Source organism: Euwallacea fornicatus, chromosome 33 (assembly GCF_040115645.1).
Source record: "Euwallacea fornicatus isolate EFF26 chromosome 33, ASM4011564v1, whole genome shotgun sequence".
NCBI lineage: Eukaryota > Metazoa > Arthropoda > Insecta > Coleoptera > Curculionidae > Euwallacea > Euwallacea fornicatus.
The window spans coordinates 314,881-340,838 of NC_089573.1; the positions used below are offsets into that span (position 1 = coordinate 314,881).

The following is a 25,958-nucleotide window of genomic DNA, read 5'->3' on the forward strand; positions in this document are numbered from 1 at the left end:
GATTTTCATTCTTTAGTAAAACGATAAAGGGAAAAATTGGGGAGATTTTGGTTTCTCATAACACAAATTTTTGAGTAATAGTCGATTATTTAGAGTGTTTTAGGACCGTGAATTTAACGACACAATCGCACAAGATTTGTTTTATGGAGCAATAACCCCATTAAAAGTCGCTCTTTTTAAAAAATACTAAATAATTGAGATATGAGGGTAATTAGTTAACAACGTCATTACTATAGCTCGTCCGCCGTTGTAATATCATTCCGGGAAACCGAAAAATAATGGAAAATTAAACGAATACAAGTTCAAATCATCCGAGATACAGTAAACAACATATTTAATATCTAAGTTGCTGACCTTAATGATTGATTGAAAAGAAAATTAAATTTTAGTCTATACCGGAACTAAAACAACAACTCGAACACAAACATTAAACTAAAAGGTTGAGTCAGACTTGAAATTTACGGAAAGTAAAGTAACGGGAGAATCTCGGAAAAAGTAAATGAAGTATGACGTAGTGCACATTTCCATAGTCAATTATGCGCAATGATTTCTTCCTTTCAATTAAAGTTGTGGTATTTGATTATTTCTAGAGGCTCTTTCGTAAGTCTTGGATGGTTGGCGTTGGGATTGATGAAGATTATCTACTCTGTAGTTTGATTATCCGCTTACCAGCAGATTTCTCTATTTGTCCCAACATGCAACGCATTTCACGCTCACTGATATGGGTGTTAACCTAGATATTGTCAGTGACCTTTTAATAGACAGGTACCTAGTTTTTCCAAGCAACAAAAATTACAATCTTTTGGATATTTTCAAAAATATTAGCATATAATATTTTACTAGGTATTGTAAACATCACCAATTTTTACTTTTATATAACAATCTGTTTTTATAAAGCGTGGTCGTCTTTTAAAAGGACTGCAGCAAAATAAAGTACTTGTCTAGACAAATAATGAAAGTTTTATTCAAGTGTACATCTTGAGCCAGTTACCAAAAAATTATCACAATATACGAAAAATACATTATGCATATTATAAAAAATCAAAACGTTTTAACATTTTTTATAACAAGGTATTGTTTTGAAAGTAGGTTCTATTTTGAATTTTGATGTTTTTACAGTATACAAGGGCTCAGACATCCATTCAAGGAGGGGACAATCCTACTGAACATGTGCTTTAGACTCATTAAGTTCATTTAGTTATATTGTTATTTTTTATTTTTAACTTTTCAAACTCGTTATGTGTTTGTTGAAATGATGTAATTTAAAAATAATTAAATAAAATATTTAAAAAATATTAGGGACAAGATTTGTTTTGTTCACAACGTGATATTTAAGATAATCATTGGACATACATGGTGTTTTTAAAAAATACGTTCCCGATATATAAGAAAAATGGATACCACGTATTGTGAGGCAATACGCTGGCATATTTTCTGAAGTAAATGCAAAATTAAAATTTTATAATAAGAAATTAAGATAATGGAATATTTAATTTAAAAAAATAAATACAATAACTATGGCGTGGGTAAAAAAATGTTGGAAAGGTCATTTGTTTAAATTTGTTTTAACCCAAATTATAGGAAAAGTGATCCTCATTGAAGTGAGCATCAGTGCAAAATTTCATTAAAATATGTCAAGAAGCGTCGAAGTTATTAAAAATTTAATTTTAACAACTTCAACACTGTGTATACAGAATGTAAAGAACCAAAGCAAAAACTCGCATGAGAAAAATTTATTAATTTCCGCTCAAGGGATCTGCGGTTAACGGATTGGCCCACTAGTTCGCAACATCCTGTAGACACGATGTTTCTCAATGGTTGGTAAAAATTTTTAAATTGGTTAATCATTTATTATATATATATATATATATATATATATATATATATATATATATATATATATATATATATATATATATATATATATATATATTTATTTCGCATTTCGTTTTCTACCACCCACTACGAAATACTCTGTATTCGAAATCACAATCTTCAACGCAGAGAATGTGCTATCTTATGAAAATATAACAACGCGAATATACGATATTACATAAGCCTAATTTTAATAATGTATTTTCCATGAAATTTACCTTGAACTTGAAATTTGATCAATAGGGTTTTAGTGGTCACTTGCGAGCTCGTATTTACAAAAAATCGCGGCTAGACGAAATCACAACCTAAAAAAATGGCGCCATAAATAATTAGAAGCACATTTGACAAGCTGCCATCTATGAGTCGGTAGCTAAACTTACTGTTGAAAGCGATATTTGAAAGAGACTTAAAAGAACTGTGGCAAAATATACTGATATACGTAAGTTTGTATTACGACACAGACTTCATATCAGCAGTGTTGCCATATCTTTGCAAAATTAATATGTAGAAGAAATTTGTCAGGTACTGGTGCTTACATATTGCTCCGTACACTGACTGTTTAAGAACTTGGGCGTTATACCAACAATAACAGTAACACCGATAATAAATAACCAGGAGCAATATTTAAGTTCTTCAAAGAACAAATGTTTACCGCCCAAGTTGTCGAGGAAAGAACACGGTGGATTAAAACACCAAATTAAATTAAAATGTCAACAAATTAAGCGGCAACAGTGTAAAAAAAATAGGGTTATGTTTAGACATTCAAATATATCTCTATTCTTTTTTAGTATATTAAATTTATGTGATTTATCATTTGACGTAAATCAACTTTCAATAGTTACATTTAGTGATGTGTATTAAAATTCTGCGATTTGAACCATATATATTTTTTGTAGTCGCGACTTCATCTCGGTTAAGACTAAACATTCATATAAATTTCATATGTATTATATAGTACCTAAATACGCAGAGGAACAGCTGCGTGAAATCCACCAACTTCATAATTATTTAGATGAATTGGTATCCGGAATCTCTGTTAGGCATAATCATTCTGTCCAAATGCCTTCTCCATATGAATTCCCAATTCGTAAGTCTTATTTGTTTCTTAAGATAGGCACTTTCAATAACAGCCTATTGTTAACTTAGTTCATGATTTAGACATTTTTCTAGATGCTGATCAGTGTATGATGAATTCCGGTATACCATACGTTATAGATTTTCATTTGGTGCTTTAGACACGAGAACGTCTTAAAAAGATAATAGATCATTCCCTATCCTATTTCCCTTCTGAACTGAACCTACATTTATGGAAATGAGGTTCGCTAAGAATTTTGTTCTTTACTTTACTGTTATCTTTATTTAAGAATTATGTTACTTCATCAAAGATCTCTTTGAAGTGGTCGGCTAGTGCCAAGCTAAGTGGGTTTCCCATTGAAAAACTGCATGTTTCTTCACGGAAACTATCCCACCATAGAAAATATGTCGTCGTTTTTAAAATACAGTGCAATGTCGGAATAACTCGGCTATGCCTTGAGGGGAATTCCCGTATTATGTGTTCCATTGCATTTCTTATCAGTACTGTCGGGAACAGCGGAACAACATGAAAACTAAAATGCTTCCGGTCAGTGAATGCAGCTTTTCTACGAAGTATGTTGAGTTTCTAGTAAAACTATGAGTCCTAGCCTCTTTCTGGTGGCAGCATTTTTATCATGATGAAATGGAATATTTAATAAATAAAATGGGAATTCCTAGAAAAGAACTTAGTCATCTGGGAACAGTATTTGGTTAGAATAGTTATGGCGGACAAAAGGTTGCGAAAGCATTCATCCGAGTAATTGCGATGCTGATGGATGAAATGTGGAACCCGCTACTATGCGTTCATCCGGCCATATTGTTTCAGAAGGAAATTTTATATCATCTCAATATTTTCTTATATACCACTCGCACAAACTTCTACAAAAACTTCATCACCTTGTGTAAGAGCATAATAAGCTTTAAATTTATAAACATGAAAATTGTTATTTTTTAAAATACGATGGGCCGTTGACTTAGTAACACGAATACTTATCTAAATATGCCTTCATGATGACATGATGTTTCTGAAATTTCTATAACAGATTTTTAAATGCCATATTGTGCATCTTCAGTGAACTTCTTTTGGCAAGCATTTACAGGTTGCTTAAACGAATTATATTCCTTTAAATTAGACGCCAGTCTTTTAAATATGAATTTTCCTGGTGCTTTCTTTCAGGAAACTAATATAAATACATATCTTCAGAATGTACAAAATTTTTGTGACATAATATGTTGTATGAAAACATATCAAATTTCTCTTCATTAAAGAAGTTAATTTGAACTATAATTAAGCGCACATCAAACAAATTTAAGGTTTTACGATTTTAAAACATTTGGACGTTTTCATGGCATTTATTTGTTTAATATGTACCATTACCCTAAGTCAAAAATATAGTCGATTTATCAAAAAAATGTTTTAATAGTTATAATTCGTAAAGTTTCTGAGGAAAATACCAAATGTAATATATGGCTGAAAAGGGAACTTTATGACGATTTTAAAAATGTACATATTCAATATTGCACTTATATGAAAATCTAAAGTTTAACAATTTATCTTCAAAATTAAGGATTTAACAAAAAAACTGATAACACTACCAAGAAGTTCTAAAAAAAGTTTCTTAATAATGTGAAACTTTTATTTTTCTAACGGTAATCATATGAGACTTATTTACACAAAATGAAAACTGTCAAATTTGTTTTTTCCGGATATCTTCTTAATAATTCGGAATTTAGTCAGTGTAAAACTAGAGTATTAATTTGTTGTTTCAAATTGCGCAACTTTCTCCTAATTTAAACCATTTTGTATCTATTTGCTTTTCCGAGATTCCCATGCTGTTCATTCTCATCTGGGACAGATTGTATATAGAGATATTCGGAGGAATATAACAATAGCTTTAACAAGAAGAAAGAAATCACCCTTAATTCGAATTAAAAGCATATGCTACGGCACACTTTAAATGTGCAGATGCTCCACCACCCACCACCAGGGGAATGGAAAATAAACTCACTGGATTCTTGGATTAATACTTCAGTCAATATTGAGAGACACGGTAGATCACTTTATGGAATATCCATAGCAGTTACGGATGAAAACTCAAGAAGTAGTTCCTTTGAACTACGGCTTTTATCTTGGAAAAATGTTTCCAATTGCAGCCAAAAGTACCTTTAGAAAAAAATAACAACTAACGGTTATGGGAACATGTCAAGGATGTTTTGAAAACATGATATGAAGAACGTGCGAGATAATGTCAGAATAAATCATCGGGAATTCCTAACCAGAAGTGCCCTTAAAAAAACAGGCAATAACAGACTCTTACAGAGGGATATCTAAGACGCTGTAGGCAGATGAAATAAAGGACAATAGTTATTAGGGTCTGAAAACAGGAAATTAAAGACTAGTACCTCTTGAATTTCTTGTTAACATTAAGAAAGTAACGATATTTAATTTTCCCAAAATAAATAATGAATCGACTAGCAAGACTTTGATTGTTAAATTTATCTATACCAAGACAGAATGTAAGATGGTATTGATTGCTTTCTTGGGCTTGGTTTTTCTCATCACTACGGGAATATCTTTATGCATAATCGTTTCCTTGAAGAAATTTATGCGTCCCATCAAAACATGAATTATGCGACATTCTAATAGGAATATAATATTTAAGTCGTTAGTTGGCTTGGGATTTTAATTAGAGTAATTTAATTTAGAGCCAAATTATTAGAATACAGTGCTTCTGGTAATAACGGGCAGCAATTTGATCCTCAGAATTATTATTAATTCCATTCTATTTTACATAACGACCTCAGTCGTTTAGTTCTCTGTGAGAGGAGATACTTCCGAATGGGTTGTTTACCGTTTCCTCAGAGTGTTGTTTATTAAACTTAAGAAACTAGGACCAAAAATCCTACATTCGACATCTTTACTTCATAAGGCGCAACTTTCCTTCGAAATCGCGATTAAATCCGGAGATATTATATTAGAAAAGCAATTTTCTTTCCAGCCGGTATTTCTTTCACCTTGATGAATATTTGAATAATCGTGCTATGCACCTGTTAGCTTAATAGATCAAGACCTTGCATATAAACTCTGTGATTTTACACATATGCGATTTTATTAAATTTTTTAAAGGATTTAACTAAAGTTTTCTCTTGTGAAACGCCTTAAAGTGTTTAAAAACTTTGCAGAAAAATGAAAAAGACTTGGTTGCAGTCATATCATAAAGTCATTAGGAATTCTGCAACAAATGTAAGCATAGTTGAAATTTTTATAATTACTTATCCCAGTTAATAGGGCTTTCTTATTTAGCAAAAATTTAACTATCTAGTATATGCCATTTTATATATTTTGTTTCCCTTTAAACAATATGTATTTATGGATAATGAATTATTGATACTTTACAAACAAATATTGTTGTCATTTTTATAAAGCAATAAATTTTCATATAATAAATGGTTGTTCATGTAACAGACGAATAAAGGTTAACGGTTTGACCACTAACATATATTAGAGGGAGTATATTATAACTTGATGTAGTGTATGATAATTAATTAATATATATTGGAGCGATGGAGTATAGGAATTTTACAATATTCACTTCAAAGGAAAATCTTATTTATATAGTAAAGATATGACACGTTATTGTATCAAACTGGGAACACGAAATTATAATTAGCTTTCCCCGAAACCATTTTGCCTAAGTCTAGGTGGGGTTATTCAGTTGCCTGATCTACAAAGCTAATATCTGAAAGTTTATGTCAGCACTATCAGAAGCAATATTCCATCGTGAAAGAAAGGAGCTCCTCTGACTAATTTCAGCGGCATAATACGATTTTCGCCCCTTATTATCTACCTTAATGTACATAAGAGCTCTTGGCTTTTCATTTTGGGTCTATTGCTTCTCGGTTTGTGTGTTATCTTCGTTGGGTCTTGTGCGGTTTCTGTACATTTCCAAGCCATTTTCAGCCACCCGATACGCTTCTCGCCACTTCCCAATAAGTAATATGTGTTTTATTAACTATCGTTATACATTATAGCGAATGAAAGGGGCAGCTATAATTTTATGAAGAGCAGTGCTGCTTTTAGTCTCAGCGAAAGTGGTTCTCTAATAGGTTTGAACCTAATTTAATCGAGTTTCGGGTTTCGCTTCCTTAATATTCTCCCCAAGCAAAATTATACCCCGACAATGAATTAAAAGCAACTGTAGCCATTTTTTTCATATTCGTTCCCGATCTTCTAGACCGGAAATCTCAAATGCCCAAATCAAGAATTCTCCCTGCATCGAAAGGAAAAAGGTCTCTTTAATCGCCACGGTGACGTCACGACAAAGCCCCAAGAAGTGTTCTCAGTATTAGATTTATTTTCCACTAAATTGGATTTTTTCCTTCGTGTCACAGGAGTCATAAAATCAAACAACGCTCTGTCTTATTGGCTGACCGCTGCGGTAGATTTCTGGATTCACCTTAGTATTTTTATTGCCAGCCAGATTTATGTGTATCCTGGTTTATCTTGTATTAGACCACACGTGACTATCCGACGGCACTTCTCATTAAAGGGAAAGAATGTCGCTATTGCTTAAAAAAAAAAAATGAAAAGCAAGCAATAACAATTAGTTAAGCGGCTAGCTCATAAATGTCGCGGTATTTTTCAGCAAAAACCCCTATTTTTATAACAAATCGATAGCACTTAATCGAGATCAAGCGCGCAAAAATCTTGTTAACTTTTTACCTTTCCGCATCATAACTTTTTCCTGGCTTTTTTTAGTAATTTGTTTCGAATTCCCGTACTTTTTTTCCGAGAAGTTTAATTATTCGTACTTTTCGTAACAGAAAAATAGAAGATTTATTCCCAAATGAGTTATAATCGGATAAGATTCTAATTTGACTTGTTTTCGTTATGTCCAATGAATGAATAATCAAGTAACAAAGCACTTTCTCTAGATAAATTTTTCTTGAATTCAATTACCGAACCGTTCTTATCATCTCAAACAATATCAGGAATAATATCATTCACTTGAGTAAACTCTGTAAAAAGTAGTCATTACACTTTAAATACTTTTTTTATTTTTTAAATTAATTTAAATTTTGATGATTTGGAAATATCTTCCATTGAAGGTTCTTCGTACTGTATTTCTAAGACATTTTAGCATTCAACTCAGAGTTCATACACTATCAAGACAGGTTGATTTACAATAGTTTTATTGTTTGAAATTACTAGTTTCCTTCAAATATCTGATATAACTACTTTGAAATTTTAAATCGATGTACGATCTTATCAATTGGTTTCGAAGTTACAAGAGGGAAAATGTGGATTTTAGACACGCCCTGTATATGAATCAAACTGAAGTTCTGCAAAATAGATATCTACTTTTTTACTATTAAAACTTTGACCGGTGATATCTTGAGGATTTGGGGGATAAATGGGAATAAAAACATTTCAAATAAATGTTCTGGATGAGCTTTATGAAAGTCTACTTAAATTGATAAATAGTATATTCTTGAGTTTCAGAGCATTTTATTACACGTTTTAGCGATATTGAAACTCTCTAAGAACTAAAGTACCTTAAAATCGGGGTAATTTCATTTGGACATTATCGGTTCAGAAATTTGGAGGCAGTAAATTGATGTACCTTGTACATGCTATAAAGAACATGTCGCCGATGCCCTGAAGGTTGAATGTACAATTCCTAGTTCACCTTGCGAGTTCAAAACCCCTAAAGATGAATTAAATTCTGGATATTGACAATAAATTAAGAAATACTTTTGTAGCGGGGGAAAAACCGTTAACAGATCGTATGTGTAAGTGACAAATATGAGAGAGTATAGTAGGATGATAATTTAGCATTTTCTGCTCACTATGACCTAAAAATATGTCCAAGTGAAATGATCCAAGATGATTGACATACTATACATTGTTAGAAAATCAGGAATTTTCAAAGCTGTTTAGGTTTTTTTGTAAATTCAAATTTAACCGTCGATATTTTAAGAATTTTGATTCCAAATAGGGAAAAGACAATATTTGAATTAATGTTCTCTATGATCTCTTTAAGTATGTTCAAATCAGGAAGTCATATTTTGCTAGTTTCAGAGGTACAGAGTTACTTTCGTGCTTGTTGTCATAATTCTCAAAAAAAGTTAAAATAAAGATTCCTTTACATGCATTTCCATGGCCTCTGATCCATAAATAAGATACATACCTAAGATGGGTATATGATCCTACTGAATCGATCTAAGTGAAAAACATTACTTTTACCATTGATATCTGACGAGTTTGAGTTCCACGTAGAGTAGTACATCAAATTAATCTTTTCCGTGTGTCCTATATGTAGTTAATTTTCGAAATACTATAGCATTTGGTAAGATTTTCAAGCCTCCCGAAAAATAGTTTTTAAAGCCTTTGTTTTCTGCATCAGAAGCTGGTCCAAGCGCTTGTTTTGGCTTTTCATTACCTAACAATTGATTCAATATTTGAACTCATTGCCTCATTGTTTATAGCAATAAATAACCTTTTCCATACAATCACACTGAGGTCGCAGTAAATTAGCCAGTTTTGCGACGACACATAACGTCATTGAATAATATATACGTTTGCGTATCTCCCTAAACAAAACCCTAAAATTTGCGAGCATTCGAATGGTGAAATGGACCCCTTTCCGCTATGTCATATTCTTCGTATTATAGTATTAGTCTATCGAATTTGAACAGGTGCAAACAGCGTGAATTATATAATGCGCTATCTATGTAATACTTCTAATTCTATAATGTAAATTCATTACCGTTTAGGTTGCATTCAAGAGATTTATTGTTGTTTCGTGTTAATGTTAAGTGAAGCTCTAACTGCTTGAAAAGCAAGTAAAAACTGTATCATAACCAGACTTGAGAGTTTAATAATACATTATATTCCCACGTAATTCTCGCTTTGTTTTTGGACTTGCTGAGTGTAATAAGCTTTGCCCCTAGTGTCCAACTTTATAAATTATTTGTCAAAATTACATAACGAACGTGTACGCCACCAGCTTATTAATAGATGAGCGTCCTGCTTAACAATACGAGAAGTTCTTAGAGCTTTAGACACATGTACTTTCGTTGATAGATCCACACATCATGACTGAGAAGTCTAGAGGCACTAAGCTAGCAACGGTCATCAATCTTATTTCTGTCGTCCATCATTTATCTTTGTATTTTTCAACTACTCTGTGGCTGGATTCACCTTACCGCAAACTTTCAACTAGAAACGTTTAAAACGGGTCGGACCCTTTCTGAAAAACAAAATATTTGTTGTTCGTAAACACTTTCGAACTCCCAAATGGCATTTAAATGTTTGCCGAGTTTAACATGGGCCGCATAAGATGGAAAAAATAGGTCGAAAGCTAGATTGGATCAGCAATTCACTTTTTAACTTGAAACGTTGTTCTCGTTTCGTCATGACGAGTTTAGTTGTGAATTTCCAGGAAATAGAATCTGTCATTAACATTGTGCAGGAAAACTCTGTTAAATTCGATATTGCTGAAACCATTTTGGAGTTTCAATAAAATTATCAGGGTTGCCGTATACTAATTCAGGGCAAATTTTGCATGTAAGCAAATTAGTTGCATTTATTTCATTATTATGTTTACAAAAATGTGTTATTTACACTTGAAAATACTGACCCGGAAATATATATTTATCGGTATTGTAGTGAACGCACAATCATTGTTCGAGAACGGCATAGAAACTTACGAAACTCCTGACTTTTATTTGGCTAGTTAGAAATAAAAAAATGGTAGTACATAACAAATAAAAACGGTTTTAAGAGGTTTCGTACATCGGCAATTGGAAAAGAAAACAACAAGAATCAATGGTGAAGAACCCTCGCTGTTTCTGATTTTACCATTTGTTTATCTTTAGAGTATAAACTATAGACAACGCATTTCTTATTTTCAAATAGTTTTTTTTCCACGTGTGCGGAATGAACAGGGTGAACTTTTTATTACGCATCATAATATTATGTTTTATTCAAAATAGTTATCGAGAAATTTTTAATAAAATACTTTTAGACATTTAGGAGACGCTTAAAAATTATTGGATTTGGATCATTCTTTTCCACTTTTCACTGGAACTATTCTGCATCTAGCTTAACCATTTTTGATGTCGTGAAGATGCACTAATAAACGCTGCGAGTTTGCCTGTAGTGCTTCACAACTAACTGTTAATTACCACACCTAGACAACCCATTAAACACTTCGACAAAAGTCCTCCTTCGTCAGTATTGTTCTCTCACAGACTAACTGAAATAAATATTTTTTTTTCCAGATAGTGATGTGACTAACCCTCTAACCTAGGATAATGCGCCAACTAACACACACCCATGTGCGCTATGTCCGGCCGACAACGTAAACTAACCCGTCCTGGTACGTTGCTGTGGTCATGAGGCAGCATTTATACGGTCATGCGCCTCCTTCTGCGCACGCAGCTACGCGGGTTATCGACTCATACGGAGTTTATCACGAGCCACCCAGGTACAACGTGAATTTCCACGATGACCGCTACCATGATAGAAACTCCGAATATTACGAGACGCATATTACGTATACGGATCCGCTACGTGCCGAGCGTATTCCTTACAATGATGACGACGGGTTTGTTCCTCAAAGAGCGCAGGTGTCGCGCGCCGGCGTGATAGTGAACGTGTCGGGAAACGGTGGCGCGGTTCGGACTTCGGCTGTGCCTCCGAACTGTTATAGTACGCAGAACAACACGCACGCTGCGCAGAATAATAACCATAATAGTTCAAATGGCGCGCAGCAAAATACGCAGAACGCACAGGCATTGCAGCAGGCTCAAAACAGGGAGGAAAGGGAGAGTGAAAGTCCAATTTGCTGTTGCTGTAAAGGGCGAAGGAAAAGCACGTCTTCTACTACTAACAGTAGTGGAACTCCTGCGTCGATTTGGACGGTTTGGTGTAGGCCTACCATTTTGTTACTGATGCTGGTACTGGTAGCTTCGGTCTTTGTCTTGGCTTCAGGGATTATGCTTTACTACCACTGTATGTATTTAAGAGTATTGCATGTCTGTTTTAAATGTGCCTGATACAACTGTTATCCTTTAATTACGTAATTGGATATATCTCCTAACTGTGTGTCACTTTCATGTGCTTTAGATACATACGATTAGCTTATTCGAAATTCGGATCAAAATATGGGTTACGAACGGACGAAATTCGTTGATAATGTTAGAGCGAACCGTTTTGCTATTTAATTTATCGTTATATGCACCACCCCAATTCGATTTCAATTTTGCTTTGTCGCTAACTCATCGATTCTTACGTCTATTGTTGCGCAATCTATTTCCTTGCAACTTTCAGCTAATTATCTCCAGATTCTGCACCGGGCAGAATATTCAACTAAGAGCTACATGTTCACCTTTCACATAAAGCTAATGCCGACGACATATTAAATTTGTGTCAGTAATTTGCATTCAAGAAATTCGAACGCGCAAGTCTATAACCAACTAAATTCTTCTCACAAGAAATTAATGGAGTCGAGGAGGGTCAATTATCCATCCCTCTTTTTTACATTTTTAATTCAAACAGCTTAACTTTATGAGGAAATATTCCATAATTTCTTTAAAATTAATTTACGGTTAGGGAATCCATAAATGGAGCAAACAAAAAAAAACGAGAATCCTTAGGTCGTTTAAATTTTCTTTATCCCCGAGTGAAGTGCTTCAAGCTGGTAGATACGAAAACTTGCCACAGTAGTGAATATAAAGTGCAATTGTAGCTTTCACGCGGAAAATATCGTCGAGAAAAATTACTGAATATACTATCTAGAATTCTAGTTAGCAGGTTTTGATTGATGCTTTTCGTATGTACGAATTTTCGTAGCTGCATGTGTATTCACATTTGGCACTATATTTAAATTTTGAAAATAATCCAAAAACGTAAAAAAACAATGAAATTGTTCTGTACGTTTGAAGTGGATTGTTTTTTTTAAGGAAAAATAAAAAGTTAACGATCCTATATGGGAATGTTTCCAATATCAATCAGTATTATCAGCAAAATTGGTCCGTGATGGAAGTAACTTGTTTCAATAAACAATATGAGCCAGTCTCTATTTCGTCAACTCAACCAATTTTCAGTGGCTCAATATGAAAATTTTGCGCCATTTACAACTATCTAACCGTAAAATCACGGGTCATTCCTAAATTTGGACTATAAAATCCAAATTCACTTAAACAAACCTCATTTCCATCACTACGATAACTGCCCTAATGCATCAAATTGCCAACTTCAGGGTCCGTAATTTCGTATTCCAGCTGTCGACCTATGGAAGTTTCTAAAAACTAGTATTACAGAAAATTATGTAGAAATCGCTTTGATATTAGATAATTTTTGGAAAATCTTATCTAGCCAGAACCGACCTTATTTGACTAATTTTTACCAATTAAAAAAAACTATTTCAGGATTTTTTTTTGTAGAAAATCTGAAGATGCATTAGAGCTAAGGCTTTTGCATATAGAATATTGTCGATTTGGTCTATTTTAAAATAGGAATGTTTTTAGGTGCCGATTCATACAACCGTCCTGCTTGTCCAAAACGGAGACTACATCGGTTTCAATTCAATGGACCTTATTTGCCCATTCCTCTATCTTGTCAACTTAACTTTTTGTTGAGAGGGTTTCTATTATTCACAGCCTCAATTTGTCGATCTTGACACGTACCTATAAAAGAGCGATTTAATTATCGATCTATACAATTCCATCTCAATTTAGCATCATTTGAGTGAATATGAGCAATTAATTTCTGGTTTAGTTACATCGATTGGTAAAGCTCTTTATTTGGAACTATTACTTTTATAAATATTTGATTCAAATTGGTGCGATTTTTGGTATGAATATTCCGAGCATTTGCTGACGTTTTCCATATATATCTCTGTATAACTATATCGCTTTCATTCAAGAAAGGAAGTTATGACTTTTCCAAACTCATATCTAGGCAATATTCTCGAGAGTTGCTTGTCATTCACAGTCTCAATTTGCCAATTTTAAGTGCTGTACTAGGATCGTTTAACGTATCGATCTATGAAACCTTAGCTTTCATAGCTGACCTCTAACGAAATTGCTACTTGAACTATTCGAGCCCACTAGGGAATAAAATGTTCTTGCCCCCGTCAAAAAATAGTTGTTGAATTACTATAGCAGAAAAGTGGTTGGATGATAGGGCCTATATTCTTGTTGGAATGTGTTTGTATGCATTCGGGGATCTCCCAAATGAAAACATCCAACCCTCTTAGTCTGAAGCGTCTACGCGAGTTTAATAAACAAGAAGATAAATTATTATATACCGTAAAAGAGGGTGTATTTTGCATAGAGCTATCCGTGCTGACTTATTTCCCTGAAATGTGTGTATGAAGGAGAATTTTCAGTTATTTCTGGCACTAAGGGTTGTTTACGTGCAACTAATTTAACAACCAAGTTTTTGGTAATATCAACAGTTTATAGTTAACGAGAAGCCTTTAATCGGGGTAATTATTTAATATATTTTCGGCAACAAAGCCGTGCTGAAGCCAAAAACCGCCCTTAAACTGCAGTTGGAATTAAATAGCTGCAAGCATTCTCCCAATGGGTTTTGTTGTTGGCGTATTTTTCTTTTGTTCCTCTACACATTACAAAGAAGCATTTTATTTATTTCGTCTGGCACCTGCTCTCTGTCTTTGTTAATGACTAAAATTAAATGTAGGACTGCTCCGATTTCTTTAACAGATTTTGAGAAATGAGGTCTTGATTACTGATAGTAAATGATTTATGTGCGATCCAGAACACACGTGTAATTCAAGATTTTATTATCGGATATAGAAGATTTTTTTAAATTTCCTTCTGGAAAAATTCGAATTACGTGATATTCGCCAGGCTAAAATAACAAATTCGAATTTACGTTCCTTAAAGTGACGATACACCCGATTAGTTTATTCACCGTGAATGATATACAGGTGGCGTGACAATTCGTTCGAAATCTTAAGTAAGCAACTAATGAAACTAGGAAAATTTGCAAAAAATTCTATTTTTTTGCTATTTGAGTTCGAGTCCCATGATTTCTCAATTGACTGAAATTCTAATCAGTTCGTATTTGATATCAGTGTAAGAATCGGAAATTCATTTTTGGAGGTAGCAAATATATCTTTTAATTTTTGTTTCAGATATTCAGCAGAATAGACCCAACATAAATCCCGCTCCAGGTAAGACCTTTTTATACCGAACAGAAGACAAATATTTTTTCCATTTCAAATCCAATGCGCTATTGATTTAACGGCAGGTAATGTAACGACTGCCTAACAGTTTGCAGGCACGGCAAATGGTCGTTAATTTGAAAATTGATTTTTTTCTCCAGATATTCATCAAAGCCCGAGGCTTCAACCTAAAAGAAAGAAAGTGTGAATAACGTGTTAACTGAATGTATCCACAGTCAGTTTAATTCCAACCTAAAAACGCGTATGTTTGTATTTACTGTTTGTACTGCCGCCCGAAACATTTTTGCGCTAATTGTGTTCTTTTGGGTCGTTAATTCCCAACATTATTTGAGATTTAATATGAGGTTCATTAAATTAACCAACTCTACCGAACGCACTCGCTGAAGCTTTAAATCAGCCCCATTGCCCATAAACAGCTCCCTGAACAGGGTGCGGAGCTAGGAACATATTAACAGTAACATGCTTGCTAACTAGACAAATCTACAAGCTATTCATGCTGGTAGACAAGGCTGAAATATGTTTACTGCCCATCCACTGTGAATGTCACTTCAATTGGGAAATAAAACAAAGCACCATATCGGATAGTCCATTGTTTTACTGTAAGGAAATTTATTGGGGATTGAAGCTTTATGGTGTCAATCAAAAATAGAAATTTTTACTAATTTTGTTAAATCACTTTTCTATTGCTATTTTTTGTCAGTTTTTTTTGCCAACTTTAATACATGTCTGGCAAGCAATGAATTGCTTCAAATTTTGTTCAGTCTCAGGATAAAGTCTTAATTTATTGCTTTCAGTCGATAAGTTAGGACTACTCTAAACTGTTCTTGTACGGCGAAACCAACCATATGGAGTAATGTTTCAGGCAAGAGGTACTGACTAAATTGGAATCGTTCCTTGCGAGTATCTTTCAGAGGTTCTTCGGCACGAACAAACATACTAAATTAATACTAGAAAACAAAATGAAGATTCGGACATTTCGTCCCCCCTTTACAAGCGACTTTCTATCAAAATAATGAAGAATCATCAGAATTTTCATAGATCTTAGTGACAATTAGCATTTTTTTACTCCTAGAAACTGACCTAAGAGAACAGAGTGTAGGTTTGTGATATATCTATCCTGCTTTTAAAGCGAAATTTCTAATATCTTGTTTAAATCATTTTGTTTAAGAAAACTTGAAAAATCTTGACGAACTAAAATCGAACCTTTTAAGCAACACAAATCTCTTTTGGAAAGAAAAATTTGTGCACTTATCATTTATAAAATCTAAACTGGAGCCAACCTTAAAGAGCACCTTTTTAGGGTCTTTTTAATTTTCGAATTACCTAAAATAGCGTTAAAATTAAATTCCAGAATAATGACTAACCCTGATGTCCTTGAAATTTGTGCTCGAGATTAAAAAAATACACAAAGTAAAACTCACCTTAAAAAATGTTTGGGACCTTTGATCAAGTGGAACTGATATTTTTTGGCTCCATAAAGTGACTGAAATAACGCTGAAGACCAGTTTCAGTTTAGCGATTAAGCCTGCCTATGAACAAAATTTTGAAAAGTGTTGACGACTCAAAAATCTTTCAGTATATTTGAGTAACCAAAGCGATCTTAAAGAGAATGTTTAGATCTTTTTAATTTCATAAGCTGACTAAAATAACGTTAAAGAAAAAGGTGCAGTTTAGTGATTTATCTACTGACCTGACCTTAAACAATAATTTCCAGGATTTTTCAGTGATCAAAATCACCCTTTCAGTTTTAGGATTCTAAAAATTGACCAAAATAGTGTTAAAGGAGTATAAGTTTTATTCTTTTTTAATTTTTCTTCACAATCCTGAATTTTTACATCCAGGAATTAAACAATTATTAGCAAAACTATCACATGAATTTTTATTTTTAATATCGAAAAGTAATTCGATAGTTATTAAAAAGCTTTATTTTTAGTACATATTATCGCGCAGTTCAGTAGTTTAGTTTAACTTATTTGATATTTTGAAATTTTTGTGTACTTGACTTAACATTTTCTGGATATTTTAAACCGAATGATTGAAAAATGAACACCAAATCATATCTCTAGTTCGGCTAGGAATTCATCACACAAATTAGGAAATTTTCTTTGTATACTTTTATACAAGATGGTCCTTAAGTAAGGGTACAAAAAGCAACGAAAAATACCTTACATAAAAATAAGAATTTTATTTAAATTACTATTAGAGTTATTCGAAAAAAAAAACAAGGACCACCCTATGTACAGAGTGTCTCTGAAAGATCTGTACAAAATTTTACCATGGACTTCTGGCACGAAAACATGACAATTTAACCCTATTAACTTTAGCCTAAAACTGAACGGTTTTCAAAATACAGCACGTCAAAATAAAAATTATAAAAGGGGGAAAAGACATTACTTGGTTTGCAATGTTATTATCTGAACAAAGTGTCGCATTGGGTGTTTTGCAGGGATGAGAAACCTGAATCTGTTTGTTCAAAGTACATTGTAGAGAACACTGTCAGCATTAAATGAACTCTTTAAATGGGCATAACTTTGTTATCACCTGGTATAAAATTTATTTGTGACTAAATTTGTGTTTTTCTACATGTTTTATTAAAATAGATATCATGGTGCAACTCCCTACAGACATTCCTTTGTGAGAAATTTGAAGTTTAAAGTTCGCTGCGTGTCTCGAAAAAAAAACTTTGAGGAACATTTTATTTATATAGCAGAGCAAAATAAATGATAAAAAAATTGGTAGAGGGAAATGAAAACTTGAAGATAAAGAAAAACGACAAGAATTGAAGATTAATTGAATGTTTTAAATTTGTTTGTTTGTACTGTATAAGTATAATACAAAAAATGTACCTTAAAGTTATTTTTGAAGACGTGCAACGAATTTTAAACTTCAAACATTTCAAGAAGGAATGCCCGTAGGGACTTGTACGGGGTTGCCCTTTTTTTATTAAACATGTCAAAAACATAAATTTAGTCAGAAATAAATTTTATACTGGGTGATAAAAAAAAAAGTTATGTCTATTTAAAGAGAGTTTATCTAGCACTGACAGCGTCTCCTACAATGTGCATAGAAAGAAACGGATTTTGATTTGTCGCTCCGAAAAATCCCCCATGCGACATTTTGTTCAGGTAGTAGCATTACAAACCAAGTAATTAGTTTTTTCCCCTTTTTCAATTTTCAGTTTGGTGTCATCCAATTTAAAAATAGTTTCCTTTTGGACTAAGGAAAATTGGGTGAAATCGTTATTTTTTCGCCTCAAAAATCTGCGGTAGAATTTTGTACAAACCTTCTGGAGACACTCTCAGAGTACTTCTTATATTAAAATTTTGGATATGTCAAATGAAATTTTATTTTTATTTTATCCCCCCTTGGCGTGCGTTCCTCACACTGTCGAGATTGAAATGATTGGTCTGTCACCACTTCTTGATTATGACTCGAACCCTATTAAAAATCGCAGATTTTTTCACCAACTGCCGCTGAACATGTGTTTTGTATAGGTTATTAATCTTGGATAACGATCGGTGGAAAAAACCTTTAAGCTCGAGGGTGCTGTATTATATAAGGGAGGAAGCGTGCACGCTTGTAAGGAGAAAATCCACAAGATTATCAGATATGGCACCGCAGCGAATTTCATATCGAAATAAAACGAACAGTTTTCCTTCAAACCTTTGACTTGGGATTTTTTTTTTAAATATATGAGATTTTCTGCGAACGAGACATCAAATCGTATTGCGTAACTCTCCCATCTATTATCTCCGACATTTTTTGGATATGAGTAATTTTATCTTTAAGATGAGTTTTCGTGTTGCATGTTGTGAGTTATCTCAAGTGGCTTAAGGTTGGAAATTTGTGCTGGTTAAGGAAACTGAGGGTATAGCAACAATTCCAGAGTTAATTAACTCTAATTGGTTTCTAAGATACTTTCGGCCCGAATTCGAGAGTTAACGAGGAAAGAGTAAGATCTTGTTTTGTAACTCTTCGAGCGAATTTCCTAATTGTTTCTTGGAGTGTAAACACATTCCATGAAAAAATAGTTTTGAAGTATTTTCAATTATCCCATTCAAAAATACAGTGCGAGTTCCAATTCACAGCAGCATGATTGAAATTAGCCGGGTAAGTGTTACATAAGCTCAATTTAATTTAGAGCAGCGAGTTGGCTGGCAAAAATCTATACTTGACTGTACGAATTAGGGCTGATTTCCTTTCGTTAGTGGCAATCAAAATACAAAGGGTGGATTAGTGAAGGTGTGCGTTTCACCACTGAAACGTAACCGAATCGCCTAATTACCCTCACCTCGCAATATTAATAGACGATTAGGTTTTAATTAAATAAAATGAATTGCAAAAAGTAGAAAATCGGTAGTTGGTAAAGAACGCAAACTTCCGTGTGGGTTTTGTTGGAATTGCCACAATTCTCGGGAAAGGAGACAAACATATGTAATTTGGTGCAATATGCAGATTTTTATGTTTAGGGCTTTAAAATCCTAATATTAAGCTCGGGCGAGACACTGCATATAAAAATGGGACCCGTGGAGCTCCAAATATAGAAATTTAAATCTAATGAATAGCAAGGCATGTACTGAATGAGAATTTTCCGTTTTGTTGTTCTTGCATACGTACGAGACCTGTATCTGTGTGTGAAATTCATACGGATCAGCATTTTTCATGTTAAGCTTTTGAAAGCAACTTGAGAGGGGCTCAGAAAAGGGGTGCTATAAAACAAAAAATAATGAAAATATTTCAATATCGTTTGAAAATTGAGTTATTCGGTACGAAAAACTTTGCCGTTCGTCCCTTCAAACGATTTTCTAATTAATTATTATTAGAAAGGGTTTCCTTATAATCTTGAAGGGTCTTTGTGCCCCAAACATTTTGCAAAAAATCTTTTTTTTCCCGACGAACTAACGGTGACATTTATTCCTTACAACATTTCTTCTTGCATAACTGAAATCTTTGCCGAGTCCCTATTTAACTTTCTGAAAGGGCCCCATTAAAGCTTTAATTAATGAATTACCGATTTGCTATTAACACTCGAACCTAATTTTGTAGAATCCAATTTGGATATCGCTTTCTTTTAAGCACGACGGCTTATTGTTTTAATTTCGCGAGGTCCTTTCATCTTGTATTCACGGATAAGCAGTTAATTTTTCGATTTCTGAACTAAAACTAAAATAATTACGAAAATACAACTTCGCCCAAGGGAGGCGCAAGCGTTGACTCTCCCTCTAATTTTCTTGCTGAACTGTTTGAAATTTGCAAGAAACCAATTTAGACGTCTTAATTAATGGATAATAATTCCTCCAGCCAGCCATATTGTTAATTGGAAGTTGTCTATTTAATGCCATCGTATTTGTTTTTCTTAGAATGTGGATTAGGCGACGTTTTGCTCTCGATCGACTCTGGTTGTTGTCGCAAAATTAATCAATCTTTGATCGAATTTTAGTGTCACGAAAAGTTTCTAATTCCTGACCTTTCTTGTCTGCTAAAGTGAGCACTGGGTCTTCAGGGATATATGTAGACAATAACTCATTTCGATTTGAGCCGAAATAATCCAAAATCAGGTATATAACGAAATTAATTCAGTCCGAACCACAACAGTGAATGAAATTGTTCATGTCCCAAAACCAGTATAACCGCAACTGTGTATTATCCAGGTTCAAGTATCGCCGTTATTTGCGTTTGATTTTTATTTCATCTCTCCGGTTGGAAATTTCACATTCCCGAACGTGCTTCCCTGTAAAAACAAATTAAAACTTTTAATCAAAAAACAAATAGCAAGGACTCCGATGTTTAAAAATAATTTAAAGCGAATTGTAAGCGCAAAAGCGTTTACATAATTTAGTGCTTCCTGGCGTATCTTTAATTTGGTTATGTCAACTGGATACTATTTTATGCTTAACGGAAAATTGTTTTGCGTCTGGGTTATTTAGAGCATATTTTTTAATTACTTAAAATTGAAATTAACTTATGTCTCCAAATTAGGTAAATTGGTAACATCGCCAGTCTTATTCTTTCAGAAAATATTTTCACGAAATGAAGCGTACAAAAATGTCGGACATTTTTTGACAAAAATTAAGATCCATTACGACTTTATGCCCTGCTCGAGCTCTGCATTCAATTATCTCGAGTCGAACACCCCGGAGACCGGTTTCGACCCTATTAGGTCTCGTCAGCTCGTCATTTCTACCTGTGTTTAATTGACTCTTGAGATGAACCGAGCTGAACAAACCTAAAAGCGCCTATAGACATGCAACAAACATCGTATCGCAACACTGTCCCGCACCATTTTCTTGTTAGACGTGGGAAAACGGTGTGTCACGAATTTATACGTAATAGAACATCGTCGCATATCATATCAGCAGAACATGCTAGCGTTATATCAAAATCAAAAGAATAAAATTGATATAAATGCGGAAAATAAATCGTTACTGTGTTACGGAGCTCCATCAAGAGAGAAGTGGTATAATACCAGCGCTTATAGTTTCTTTGACGTGACGGGGAAATATTGATAATCCGTAAGAAGCCTCAACATTACACTGTTACGCCACGGTGTTACGCGACGCTGTTACGCGACGCTGTTACGCAGTGCCATTCATACGCGTTACTAGACGGTGTTGCTTTACATCTTCTGTACGCAGTTTAGTAGAGTCGAAACTTATCTTTGGGTTTCTCAGCTCAGATTTTTCCTACGACTCTGGCACTCATAGTCCTTAACAATTATTTTCAAGTTGGTTCCTGTATCCGCGGTTCAAAACAAAATTCCAATTTCGAAATTTTTGCAAGTTGGCGAAAGCCATTTAAAATTCCTCCAAGTTAAATTCGGATTATTTAAAACATATATCTTTGTAAAGTTATCTCCCAACATTTTAGGATGATAAGAGATATTTAAATTTAATTATTGTATTTGTAGATTCCTCCGAGTTGGCCATAACAAATATAAGTAGTTGAAACTCTTGTTCAAAATACCTTTCAGCACAGTTCTCTATAATATTCTAGAAATTATCCCTCTAAGAAACACTTTATGCTACGTTATGTATGTTTATTTCCTGTCCCGATTAACTGCCATGATCAGCGATAAAAAGAACTTGCGAACCTTACTTTAGGTAAGTTTATCAAAAAAAAAAAAATGTAAAATCAGTTCCTTCGAGTCAAAATGGCTAAAAACGCAACCTGAAATTTTGGATCGGAAAGAAACTATAAAAATGATAGTTTCTTACATAATTCTATCACATTATTTATATATATTAGCTAGCTATGAGTGTCTGATAAAATTACAGAAAAAAAACATAACTCATTTTTCCAATTTGATTTCTTCTATAGAATACAAGGTTACAATACGTGCGTCACTAATCTCGTCTAAACAAGTACTGTTTTTTAATTAAAATTTACTGGGTTAAATTCTTAAAATTGAGTAGCGTAAATTCTTTCCTGGGCTCTACAAAATAATGATCAAAAACTATATTTACAGAACATTTAAAAAATAGACAATTTTTTTAAATCATTCTCTCTTCACTATGAGCCAAGCCACTCCAGTGAAAGTTCAACAGAGTAACATTGCTGCAATTGTTCAATATTAACCTATACTACCTTAGGTAAATAGCCTTAAAAATTGTATCAGCCTTGAATGCAATGTACCGTCATCGATAAAATAGCAGAAATTTGAATATTTCGAGGGATTTCACTTCAACACCTGAACTTGCGATCATTAAACGACACATAAAAGCTCTTGTTCTATAAAAACCATGTTTACTTTATCTCCCGCTATATTTTACGTTGTATTTACTTTTGTGGGAGAAGTTTAAATAGCTTTTTCGTATAATTTCTGTCTTAAAAAAAAACATAGAATTTATATGTATACAGTGTGTTTCAGTTTCAGCATAAATCCTTTCCGATAGAGGTGGAAAAACTCAAATAAGACGACTTTATAAACAAAAAAAAAATGAAAAACGTATATTAACAAACATTTAGGGTGTCGAAATAATTTTTTTTTTCGTTTCATATCAACTAGCCTCCACAGCAATTCGCAAAATCTCCAGAGTGATATTTTTTCAAAGGTCAGTCTGCTTTTGCTGCTCTAAACGTTTTTATGATACTCTACTGACAGTTAGTAATTGAAATTTTAAATTCGCCGTTAATTTACTAACTTTTTTGTCTTTTACATTTTTTCATATATATTACGTGTTTTCCAGCAATTTTCAAAAATATCCGCATACACGCTCCACTTTTATTATGAAACTCGAATAGGTATTAGGGAATCTATAGGACCCTTCTATTTTTTCCCCAATTAATATGCTGATAACGCTAAAAATGTAATAATTTAATATTTAGTGCTAACTTAGAATAGATAAGAAACTAAACTTCAATATTTTTCGCTTTTCAAGTACTGATATATTGTGAATGCCCATCGGCGAATTGTCGTAAAAATTGAGAGTTTTTTTCTGATACTTTTGTAAAAAGTAAGTTCAAAAGACAAAAATTTTCCAAATTAAATTATTAATGGGTGTCAACGGCGTGTCATATAAAAAAGGAGTGGAAAAAGTGGGTCTCGCCCTTAAAAAAATGTATCATGTAGATTTTTGGATTGGCTTTAATACCGATTGACGAGAACTTTTGTGAAAAAATGCAAATATCAAGTTTGTACTAAATATATCAAAAATCACAATTAAAAAATATACTGAAATATGAATACCCTATATGTTTGCTAAAACTGTGGCTCTAAATATTTGCCCTAGTTCACTTTTCACTAACATTTTTTTGTTTTACTCGAAAATAGCAATAGGACAAAACAGGATAAAAATACTATCTTTTGACGTTTGTATATATTTTTAAATGTTGGTTACATAAATGGGAGGACAGAATAACCGATTTAAAAAAATTAAAACATGAGTTAAGTGACATCTGAAATTAAAGGTCTTTCAAAACTACTCTCAATGGTGTATTGAGATTCAAAATCTATCGATTAGTTTTTGAAGAGAACGGGTATAAATTTGGTGTAAAATACAATACAAACTTGGTTAAATAGTACGTAAACATCGATAAAACTTGTTGTTTGTTGTTAGGAAACTGGTTGATTTTTTATTTTGTGATCGCACACAAGTTTTTGGTAAAAAAGAATAAAGAAACGAATTTGACCAAATACTATTTGTGACCACATAATCGAGAAACAACCGATTTCCTATCAACAAACAAGCTTTTTCATTGTTTGCGCGCTATTCAACTGAGTTTGTATTGTATTTTTCACCAAATTTATGCTCGTTTTCTTCTAAAGCTGAACGATAAATTTTTGAATCTCATTACACCATTGAATGTAGTTTTGAAATATCTTTAATTCGACGTGTCACATGTCCCGTGTTTCAATTAAAAAAACTTCGACCATTTCGTCTCACCGGTGACGTAACTAGTAATTAAAAAAACAAACATACGTCAAAGATAGTATTTTTTGTCGCATGCACGCTTTGTCTGCTTTTGAATTGTTAAAAATGAGTAATTCGTTAAAAAGTTCATGGTTGGAGGGGGTAACTTAGAGCCGCAGAGTATACGTTTTTTACACAATGTTTGTTTTCAAAGTTGTCTTATTTCCACCACGCAGTGAAAGAACACAAGTGAGATCCGAAACTTGCTGTATTATTTGTCTTAAAATTGAAGAGACAAGTGCTTTTTGGATTATCGCCGTAATATTATCATTAACTTCTGCTGCGTGCTTGTTAATTTGAACAACTAATCTGGAACAACCCTTAGAAATCAGCGAAAGACTGAACAACACACATAGATGTTATTTATCTTTTTGTAAATTTTAACTTAAACAAAAGCTGCCACTTACGAACTTACATTTGCGTCTATACAAATATTAGCAGAACGGAAAAAATACGCTTTCGTTACTGAATAGGGCCCGAAGTACAATCTTAGTTTCAAAGGGATATTATATCAGCTAGCACCAAAGTTACACGTTAAAGTGATTACAAGCACAAATAATGGATTCGCTGATTTAGGAAATTCGATATCGATTTCATCTTTCCATAGCCGTCAAATGCGATTTATAATTAATTGAAAGAGCTTTTTAAAAATGAAAAAGCGAACGTCTTTGTAGGAATTTTATCACCAACTAATGAGGCAATAGAAGGAAAGTAATAAAAACCGTAATGAAATTAATTTGACTGATCCGGGCGGAAAGTCGACGCGCTCCCAATAAATGCGGTTTTTCTTTGGCTGAGAGTAGAAATTAGATAGAAACGATCCAAATCTTCAAGTCGCGCAAGGTTTCATAAATAAGGAGATAAACAAAATTAAACGTCGGCATTGTGTTATCATTTTTCCCTTCTAAAATAAAGCAGATTTATATTTAGATGCGTTAATGAGTTGCTTTCGTATTGTAGCCTATTTGGAAGTTTAAATTGACTATAAGCCATACGTTAAGTGACATTTAGAAAATAGATTTTTGAGTAACTATCAGCTTATTTTCCCAGATATAAATTTCCAACTGAGAGCAATACTGAAAAGTCTTAACTCAGTGACAATTAACTGACAATAGATAAAAGAACATTAAAATTGCACGTTCATAGTCCTGTCTGACGGATTTAGGATGGTTTATCTTATGCACTGGGTGATATACACCATAGTGACGACGGTAATTTCCAAAAACGATAAATTTGAATGCATATCTGGGGTATTATGCACGAGGCAGGTGCAGTTATCAGGAATAGGCAATAAGGCTTAGTGACTTGAATCACGATTGATTTGAAACATGTATATCCGATCCAGTATTCAATGTGTCGCAGTTGCAACACGCTAAAA

General features: G+C 33.3%; 1 protein-coding gene across 11 annotated transcripts in view; it reads left to right on the forward strand.

Moving 5' to 3' along the window:
- Window positions 1-25,958, forward strand: part of LOC136348488 (agrin-like) — a 198,601-nt gene that overhangs the window by 84,636 nt on the left and 88,007 nt on the right. For 6 of the 11 annotated variants that reach the window (XM_066299335.1, XM_066299339.1, XM_066299337.1 and 3 more), the window contains exons 2-3: window positions 11,236-11,968; window positions 15,120-15,158. In XM_066299335.1, coding sequence (XP_066155432.1) covers window positions 11,350-11,968; window positions 15,120-15,158 — 658 coding nt within the window. In that variant the 5' untranslated portion in view covers window positions 11,236-11,349. The remainder of the gene's footprint in view (window positions 1-11,235; window positions 11,969-15,119; window positions 15,159-25,958) is intronic. The other 5 variants (XM_066299338.1, XM_066299340.1, XM_066299345.1 and 2 more) reach the window with 1 other exon arrangement.